The sequence below is a fragment of the Vespula vulgaris genome, chromosome 1 (genome assembly GCF_905475345.1).
Source record: "Vespula vulgaris chromosome 1, iyVesVulg1.1, whole genome shotgun sequence".
Lineage (NCBI taxonomy): Eukaryota > Metazoa > Arthropoda > Insecta > Hymenoptera > Vespidae > Vespula > Vespula vulgaris.
The window spans coordinates 12,898,400-12,909,194 of record NC_066586.1 but is presented as its reverse complement, the minus strand read 5'-3'; the positions used below and the strand labels follow the sequence as shown (position 1 = coordinate 12,909,194).

General features: G+C 35.9%; 1 protein-coding gene across 1 annotated transcript in view; it reads left to right on the top strand.

Annotated features, from left to right (window-relative positions):
• The first annotated feature begins 5,033 nt into the window (after positions 1-5,033).
• The window catches only part of LOC127064464 (zinc finger protein rotund-like), a 186,536-nt gene continuing 180,774 nt past the window's right edge, over positions 5,034-10,795 (top strand). Inside the window, exon 1 of the mRNA XM_050995576.1 lies at positions 5,034-5,534. Within this exon, the coding sequence (XP_050851533.1) occupies positions 5,358-5,534 (177 nt within the window). The 5' untranslated portion in view covers positions 5,034-5,357. The remainder of the gene's footprint in view (positions 5,535-10,795) is intronic.

Sequence of the window (10,795 nt, the reverse complement as noted above, 5' to 3'; positions counted from 1 at the left end):
GTATGTAATAAACAAACGACGTGTGTATGTATGTATATACATAAATGTATTGTATATTGTATATACGTGTGTAAGGTGTTCGTGGAGCTACTCTAAGAAAAAAAAAAGAGATTTGCATCGAACGTATGTAGATACATATCTGATAGATATCAAATCGACCAAGAAGGAAATATATCGTTGTTGCGTCAACGTTCTGTTGCTCGTCGTCGTTGTCGTCATCATTGTCGTCGTTGGAGTAAAGTACGTTCATAGGCGAAAAAAAAAGTAAGTGTTTAACTTCCTAGAACGTCAAAGATATCTCGTTCTCGACGATCCCTCGTCATCTAGATAGGGTAACTTTTTCCACGTATGTAGTTCCTTTTGATTTCTCTCTCTCTCTCTCTCTCTCTCTCTCTCTCTCTTTCTCTCTTTTAGTTCGCTACGAAGAAATGACCTAGGAATTCACGCAGGATCGTTTCGAGGGGCTGCTTTTTGCATGCCGATGATCACGACCTCTCCCAATCTCTCTTCTTGGTCGTTCACCGAAGAAGAGAGGATACGATAGATACGTTGGAATTAGGTCGATTGAGGTCAACCTCAAGATACCTCTTATTCGCAAGGACACGAATATCTTTTTACGTATGTACATGTATGTTGAGAATTCGATTTTCAATGATGGATACTCTCCCTCTTTCTCTCTCTTTCTTCCTTTTACGAGTCTTACAGTTCTTATAAAACCTCATACCTACTTACTTAGATACTTTTAACGGATATTCGTGTCGAAGTATATGATGGAGAAGTTCTTCACTTCTTCTTTCAAGATCTGCATCCGCACGAGGTAAGAGAATGGTGTGCGTAAAATTCGATAAAAGTTCATCCTATATTATTTACTTATTTTTTTTTTTTTCGATTAAATACATATTCGAAACTTAAGAACTCGTAAGAAATTTCTCAGTAAAAATATTGCAATTGTAGTCTTGGAAAATCGTTGGTAGGTAGGTAGGTAGGTAAGTACCTACATCGTTTTTCCGAGAAGTCGAAAAAAACGACCAGCGAAGGTAGCAGCAATGCTAAAGAGTCAGACAGATAGAGTAAGAGAGAGAGAGAGAGAGAGAGGAAAGGTGCGTAGCACGGTAGCCGTTACGAGATAGGTTGGTAGATAGATATAGAAAGAGAAAGAGAGAGAGAGAGACAGAGAGAAAAAGAAAGAAAAGACGTAGGTAGAAAAAGAGAGAAAAAGAAGAGATAGAGATGGAGGCATAAGAGAGGCAGAAACGAATAATAAGAAAAAGAAGAAAGAAACAGAAACAGAGAGAGAGAGAGAGAGAGAGAGAGACGGCGCGCGAATGGAAGAAAGAAAGAGAGAACGAGAGTATAAAAGTGCGAGCGTGCGATAGAAAGAGAGGGAGAGAGAGAGAGAGAGATGGTCGATCCCCCACGCGAGTACACGCGTCCTCCCACTATACCGGTGACCGTGCTGTGGACTCCCCACTCCAAGAGAACCGAGCGGCGTCGTGGCTCGGTAGCGAGTGGCGTGGACTCGCGCGAGGGGTAGACCCGAGGATTAACGAAGACGGCCGAGCACGGCCGAACGGTCGTTCGAATCGCGGCTCCCGCGTCAGTGCTGAAACCGCGTTCGCGGTCCACGGTTCACGATTTCCGGGTCTCGCTGGTTCTCCCGTGCTTTTTTTTGGTCAGACCGCCGTAGTTACTGACGTCGCGCTCGCGCGCGCACGTTTAAGGTTATACGTTCGTTAGTAAGCACGAGCCGCGGACAAACGCGGTAAATAAAGATATAAGTAAATAAATAAATAAGGAAGGAAGGAAGGAAGGAAGGAAAGAAAAAAGAAAGAAAGAAAGAAAGAAAGAAAGAAAGAGAAGCACGGAAAGAAGAGAGGGTAAGAAAGTGGAGAGGAGGAGGAGGGGGGGTGTGTGTGCGTTCGTGCGTCGTTCGTGCGTGCGGCGTGCGCGTTTGCCTACGGGCAATACTCGTGACTCTTTTATAACCGCTCGCTTTTCCGGACAAATCCATTTCCGACATCGTCCTTCGCGATTTCTCAACTCGCGTTTTACACAGACGTATTACGAGATACATATGTGCCGATCGATCGATCAATCGATCGATCGGTGAGCTCAACTTTGCGTCCTTGTAAATTGCTACCGATCGGTTGCCAGTAAGTCGTTCTCTGTGTTCCACCAAGTTCGACGTACTGTGCAAGAGAGACAGACGACAGGAAGGAAGGAAGGAAGAAAGAAGGAAAGAAAGAAAGAAAGAAGAAAGGAAAAAAGGAAGGAGAAAGAGAGAAAGAGAGAGAGAGAGAGAGAGATAAAGATATATATATATATAGAGAGAGAGAGAGAGATGGAGAGGGTGGTAGAGGGAGAAGAGTAATAGAGCGAAAAGGATAGGTTACCTTCTGTCTCTGTCGCTCGAAAGTGAGAGCAGGACTTACGGACCGTTGAAAGTAAAGGATAAAAGACGGAAAGAGATAGATAGACTATTGAAGGTGTCGTAGCGATACGAACTCGCGCGTACGTAATAAGTATACCTTATCGTTAACATGAATTTACGTGGCGGGTAACCTGTTCAGAAAATTTCGTGCTTCTACTCGGAGGAAGTAAAAAGAAAAAAAAACCAACAGAATAAATAAACAAACAGACAAACTATCAAGCAAGCAAATAAGTAAATAACAAAACGAAAAGAAAGAAAAAAGATTTCGTTCGATCGCGAATTGAGCGGACTCGCGACTTAATACGACGTTTGACTTGGTGCTCCGAGCTTTTTGGTTAGCAACGTTAGCTACTGGCAGTTTTGAGAGAAGGAGAGGAGAAAGAGGAGAAGGAGGAAGAAGAGAAGGAGGAGAAGAAGAAGGAGGAGAAAGAAGTGGTGATTGCATTTAGATTTCGAGCTGGAGCGGAAAATGGCGGCGGCGCGTCGACGGTATGCCTCGACGTCGTCGCCGGTCGACGAACATTAATGCGAGAGTATTATTATTGTTGTTGTTGTTGTCGCCGTCGTCGTCGTCGACGTCGTCGTCGTCGTCGTCGTTACTATTGCCGACTACGAAAGTCCACGGAAGAAGGGGGAGAGAGAGATACAGAGAGAGGGAGAGAGAGAAAAAGAAAGAAAAAAAGAGAGAGAGACGAAGAAGAAGAAGAAGAGAAAATCATCGACGAGAGAAGAGGTTTCGAACGATACATTATTATGTAGGATCTACGTTCGGTTTACCGGTGTGTGTGTGTGTGTCTCTCTCTCTCCCTCCTACCTACCCTTGAGTAAATCCTCTCTCTCTCTCTCTTTCTCTTTCTCTCTCTCTCTCTCTCTCTCTCTTCGTGTGTGTCCGTCATTTTGTCCTGTCCATTGTCTATCTATCTGTCTGTCTGTCTGTCTGTCTGTCTGTCTGTCTCTCTCTTTCTTCCTCCCTCCATTTTCCTCTCTATCTCTCTCTCTCTCTCCTACTCAACGTACACATTCACACGCATGTACACACTTTTCCGCACATAATCGTTCTCTTTCTCGACCTCTTCGCAAAACCCCAAGGTGCAATATTATTCGCGTTACGCGTTCGTTAGAGATCGACGCGCGAAAAGCAAAGGTGCTCGATCAAACGACGTTTTAGTCTTTCGACCAATGCGCGAGCGGCTAGCTCGAAGTCGCGCGAGGAGGAAGAATCTAGTCAAAAGGGGGAGAGAGAGCGAGGAGGAGGAAGACGAGGAGAGAAAGTAAAGCGAAGAGGAAGAGAAAGATAAAGAAGAAGAAGGAGAAGAAGAAGAAGAAGTAGTAGAAGATAAAGAAGAAGACGACGAAGAAGACGACGAAGAAGAAGCAGAAAGAAGAAAGAAGAAGAAAGAGAATCGAAGAAGACGAACGACGGAGAAGCAAGGACGTGCGACTTTGGTACCGAGAGAACGAGAGAGAGAAGAAAAATAAAAGTACACGTTATATATATATATATATATATATATATATATATATATATATATATATATATATATATAGAGAGAGAGAAGATTATTTCGAAAGCAAAGGAGTCACCTTGCGTCGGTAGCGAGGGCGTAAACAAAAGAGACACGCAGTTATAAGCTAAAGCAAAGCTTCTCGCACGTGTTTACATCTTCCTAGTGTGTGTCTCTCTCTCTCTCTCTCTCCCATACGTACACTCTCGCTCGCTCGCTTACACACACACTCTCTCTCTCTCTCTCTCCTGTCTCTGTCTCTATCTCTGTCTTCGTCTCTCCCTCTCGCTCTCTCTTATTTCCTTTCGTATCGAATCGAATTCTCGGAAGTCGCGATCGTTCCACCGAACGGGACAGTTTACCGGTGCGTGCGTGCGTGCGTGCGCGCGCGCATGTGTGTCTATGTGTGTGTTCATCGCGTCGTAAGCATCGTCGAACGAGAGAAGAAAGGGGGAGGATGCACGCAGCGAAGAAGAGTGAGAAGATTTATTATTCTTCTCTGTGGAACTAACTAATAAACGCGTCCTCGTAATAAGGAGTACAATAATTTTCGTTCGTTCGTTCGTTCGTTCGTTCGTTCGTTCGTTCGTTCGTACGTTCGTTCGTTTATTCGTTCGTCGTTGTTGCGCCGGTCGTGCGACGACGTTATAACGCAGAACTGTGTTGGTTTGGTGTTACGTACGTTTTCGAATTGGTAAAAACGTATCCTATGTACGTACGTACGAAAACGTGTATACGAAATTCCAAGAAATCAAAGCAATTATTCGGCGCGTATTCGCCTTAGTAGATATATATATGTATGTGTGTATATATATGTATACATATTAATTATATAGATATATACATATATATATATATTTATACGTGATTGCCGTTCGATCATCGATAGATAACAATATATTATTTCTTCGCGAGTTCTAAACGCCCGCCCTAACGCCGGAAGTTAATTGATTGCAGTGACGTATCAAGGATTTCGCGGAAGGGCAGCGGTGCCCGGCCCAAAATTTTGGTGGCAATTCTTCGTAGTTATCTCGCATCTCTCTCTCTCTTTTTTTTTTTTTTTTTTTTTAAGAATCACGATATTATTTTTATTATAATTATTATAATTATAATTATTATTATCATTATAATTGTTATCGTCGTTCATTTTCCTATTGGTATTCTCGTCTCGGAACGGACGAGTGTGCGCTTATTCGAAGTGTGTGACTTCGATCGAGTGCGGTTTTTCTTTTTCTTTTTTTTTTCTTCGTGGAAAAGTTAAATATATCTATAAAAAAGGAAGAGGAAAAGAAAGTGGAAGAGAAAGAGGAAGAGAAGAAAGAAAGTCAATTTCTTATATTGGAAACGATCTTTTGAAAGGAAGATAAAAGAATATAAAAGAAAAAAGAAAAGAAACCAGCAAAGAAGGGAAAAAAAAGGAAATGTATCCGTGGTACAGAGACAGTGTCGCAGCAGCGGCAGCGGCGGGCCTCGGTGGGCCCGTCGGAGTCGTCGGTTCAGGATTCTGTTCGAGTGGACCCGGACAAGGTGCTACAACAATAAAAACGGAGAGTGGATATTCCGACTGCATGCTAGCTCTCGATTACGTCCAGAACAAGGTTAGTTTATCTAGCAAAAACTATATGTATAATATGTATATATATGTATATATGTATATATATATATTTATATATAGGTATAATCATTTATTTTAATTTGTCGTATCAATTGATTGATATCCATAATATGTGACTAATACCGATTAGTATTAAAATCCTTTAATATATTTCAAGGACGATCGTAACCGATTCGAAAATCTATTTATCCCATGTAAAAGTATTCCTATATATCTAAAGTTGTTCAAGAACTTCTATGATATAGATACACCTATAATCATAGCATTATCTAAGCAAATATCTAATAAACAACTTATTAGTATGTTTATAACCTCTTATACACCAGACTAGAATTATGTTTCTAAGAATGACTTAATTATTAATTCTATCGTAAAAAGTTTCCCGTCCGTCGATGGAATTTTACGCGAGTGTTGTTCTTTTTTTCCCCTTCTTTCTTTTTTCTTTCTCTCTCTCTTTCTCTCTCTCTCTCTCTCTCTCTCTCTCTCTCGTCTTTTCTTTTCTTTCCTTTCTTTCTTTGTTTCCTTTTTCTTGGAAAATTTGAGAAGACTACAAGAAGGTGAAGTCTTAAGTTTTATGTTTACATACAACAACGTTCAACGATAGTTGAAACCCAGTCGTTTCTTGAAATTGTAAAATGCTAATAAAAGTAGAATAGAAATATATATATATATATATGTTTAGATAAAGAAAGAGAGAGATGACACAAAAGCATACAAATCGAGGTTGTATAAGTATTATTGCTTTTCTTATTTACTTTCGATCACCTTTCGATCGTCCTTTCGCTAACTCCCGATTACTTTGTTTGAAAACAAAGCAAAGCGGACATCCAGGAAAATTTACATCTAAACATTCTTACTTACTTATCGTTAGCAGATAGTTGTTAAATCGTCGGAAGGTAAGCATAGTGAAATCGTCAGTATTAGTTTAAAATTGAACGCAATAGGGATATATTACATCTTTATATATTCTGTTTTATCAGGATTTTCGTATAGGTTACTTACATTTCATTCGTCGAACAAAATAGAATTATTAATTAATCGCAATCTTTTTCAATCACGATTATATCGCATAGGTTATGTTAGTTACTTATATTTAATTCGTCGAACAAAATAGAATTACTAATTAATAGTAATCTTCTTGAATCACGATTATATCGTAAAGGTTACGTTAGTTACTTGTATTTAATTCGTCGAACAAAATAGAATTAATAATTGATAGCAATGTTTTTAAATCAGGATTATATCGTATAGGTTACGTTAGTTACTTGGATTTAATTTGTCGGACAAAATAGAATTACTAATTAATCGTAATCTTTTTAAATCACGATTATATCGTATAGGTTATGTTAGTTACTTGTATTTAATTCGTCGAACATAATAGAATTACTAATTGATAGCAATGTTTTTAAATCACGATTATATCGTATAGGTTACGTTAGTTACTTGTATTCAATTCGTCGAACAAAATAGAATTACTTATTAATCGTAATCTTTTTAAATCACTATTATATCGTAAAGGTTATGTTAGTTACTTATATTTAATTCGTCGAACGAAATAGAATTACTAATTAGTAATAATCTTCTTAAATCGCGATTAGGTTATTTAAGTTATTTTTATTTAATTCGTCGAATATAATAGAATTACTAATAGATAGCAATCTTTTTAAATCACGATTATATCGTATAGGTTACGTTAGTTAATTATATTTAATTCATTGAACAAAATAGAATTACTAATTAAATCACGATAATATCATATAGGTTATGTTAGATATTTATATTTAATTCACAGGAAGAAAACAGGATTATTAATTAATGGCAAGTTTTTTAATCACGATTATATCGTATAGATTATGTTAGATATTTATATTTAATATGTCGGACAAAGTGGGACTATTAATTGATAGTAATCTTTTTAAATTATGATTATATAGTACAGATTATGTTAGATATTTATATTTAATTAATCAAACAAAATAGAATTATTAATTTTTAGTAATTCATCTCGTATTTCCTTTAGACTTATACTTACCATTAGATGCATATATTTATAATAATCTGACTTAATTATTAGTGTTATATATATTAATATTTTTTCTCTCTTTTTTTTCTTTTTTTTTTTTCTCTCTATCGGTCGCATTAAAACGAAACTCATTAAACATCACATCGATATCTATCAAGAAAATACAGCAAAAAATTACGAGCTAAAGGATATTATATAAATCTGTAACAATTAAATCGTTCGAACTCGTACATTTGTAAATTTCCTATCAGAAAAAAACAAACAAACAAAAAAAAATAAAAAGAAGACTTGCATATCCTTTCTTTGAAGAGAAAGAAATACACATATGTGTCCGTATATACGTATTCTTATTTGTAAAGATTGGCAGTGTGCGTACTTACGTCGATAGCAAAAACTTCGTTTGACACGTGTAGCGTTTTGCATAGGTACATATATTATTTTGTATAAGCGTCGAGAAAATGAAGAAAAAAGAAAAAAGATGACTCGCGGTCATCGCGGTCAAGTAAGCGAGACAAAGTAATTGATATATGTATATATGTATATATATATAAGTATGTATATATATGTACAATATATATGTATATGTATATGTGTATATACATCAATATATACATCTATTTACGAGCAGTAGATCGAGCATGTCCGATTCGATGTCATTAATGATTTAATAGGATTAACATTCAACTTGCATCTTAAGAATTATCAAGATGTTCTCTCATCTTTAAAAAGCGTGTAATCCCAGCCCATAACGCATCGAAATTTTTCTTTTTATGGTATTTATAGGAGAAAGAGAGAAAGAGAGAGAGAGACAGAGAAGTGTGTAAGTTAGGATATATTCCGAAACACTTTTTATCAGCAACGAATTATCCTCTTAATGGCGATATAATTGAGTCAAGATTCGCAGAGCTTAAGTATACTTTAATAATATATAGGATATAACTAAAATGCGGAGAGAAAAAAAAAATGCATTAGAATTAAGTCAAAAAGGATGGAGAATTTTTCGTATCGAACTGGTTTTTGCGGGTCAATGACCTGAAGCGATACGTTTGACATACAACTTACATAAGTGAGTACTTACCTATGTATATACGTTTGTTTCGCTTCCTTAGTTCTTTTTTTTTTTTCTTTATTCGAAATATATCACGGATAATTGAGAAAAAATAAGTCAAAGAAATTTTATTAATTAGGAAACAATAATTTGAAGATCTATATGTATATATATTGAATTATATATTATTAAATATATATAATTAGAATCAGGAGATTGATATAATTTATATAATATATATCTACGTATAGTCATATTTAAATTAAGAATAATCATTGATTAATAATTGTTGTTTTCTGTTTTCTTTTTTTTTTTTTTATATATATATCATATACATATAATTATTATTCTCATGTGAACGTGGATGAACTTGGCAATCTTTGACGGCTTAATCGTTTCGCCTTGCGTTCTCAAGTTTCTATTAAAACGAGACGAGTAAAGTAAGTGCTCACGAAAATGGCAATTATTTCCTAATCGTATAGTCAATCGTACATACGTCTTTATATGGGAAAAATGTTTCGTAGAGAGTCTCGATAACTCCTAGTTTCGTGCTACGATCGTTGTTCGATAAATTACTTCCCCCCTTTTTTTTCTTTCTTTTTTTTCTATTTGCCTCGCGCGACAGGTCGCTATGTAGGAAGGAATCTATAAGGAACGCCTTGGACGATTTAATTGGGATTTAATCATAGACTCTCTCTCTCTCTCTCTCTCTCTTTCCTTCTTTCTCTCTCTCTCTTTTTTCTTTTTTTAATACATGCGAATTTATAGCCCTTACCTGTACGGTCTCATCCAGTTCATCCAGTTCCAAAAGGTGTCATTTACTACGATATGTATGTGTCTGTGTGTGTGTTTTGTGTTATACATATGTATATTATCAACAAAAAAGAAAAAAAAAAAAAAATGACGAAACTCCTGAACGGAACCTTGGAAATGTTGAAACAGTGAGAACTTTCGATCGGTTTTTGTAAGGTTCTACGAGAAAACGCTCGTGCCAGCTCGCCGGCAAACGAGACAAGAAAATAATCCGCCGTGTCAGAAGCTGTGAAAACGACTCTCCGGCTAAAAAGTTGAAAACGTTCATGACTACATACATCAGTTGACGATTCATAATGTATTCACTGGTCTTTCGTAGATACATCTTTTTCGATCGATCCTTATTCTTTTTTTTTCTTTATATATATATAAACAAAAATGTCTTTTCATAGACGTAACGAAGTGTCCATTTTTTTTTCTTTCTTTCTTGACGAGATCGAGATATAATATTTTTCGTATGAATCGTAATCATTTTATTGATCGATTGATTTATTTATTTTTTTGAAAATTTTTCGAAAGATTTTTCTTTTTCCTTTTTTTTTCCTCCTCTCTTTCTTCTCGCAATAATGTAAAATTTAATTTAACGATAGTATATTTATATATTGTTTGGATCGATATAATGTAGTAGTTGGAGAAAGTCGTTGTAGATCGATAGATCCCACCGACCATCCATCGGTCACTGGTCGTTATCCGACATTGTGACGTTTAATGAGGATCAGAGAAAAGGTTAACGACTACGTAACAGGATCGCTCGCAACTGCGATGATTAAGTAGCTTCGTGCGCGCGTGCATTCGTTAACGGCTCATTAAGAATTAGATTCGATCGTAATCTCGAACCGGTAATGATCCTCCCTTTCGATCGCTAAGGACTCAAGAATTTTTTCCGTAAGACGCGATAATGACTAGTTGAGCGTATCGTGCCGAAGGTTGAACGTAAGTAATAAATTACTTATGTACAATGTCAAACCTGTCGTATTTATTTTATACATTGTAAGATAATAAAACGATCTTACATATATATATATATAAACATACACACACGTATATATATATATATATATATATATATATATATATATATATATATATATAATATATATAGTATTAATATAGCGTTGATGAAAAAGTTCGTACCATTTTTTATACAAAAATTGAAGAAAAATTTTATTTACTATTTTTAATAAATAATAATAATCGTTGATATATATTAATGATATATATATATATAATAAATATATAATAATAATAATTAAACAATACAATTAAACTAGTATTAATGAAATCATCAGAAAAAAAATTGATTTAACTTTTAATACTATCATAGAAATTTAATAAGAAAGGCGATTAATTCTTTTTTTTT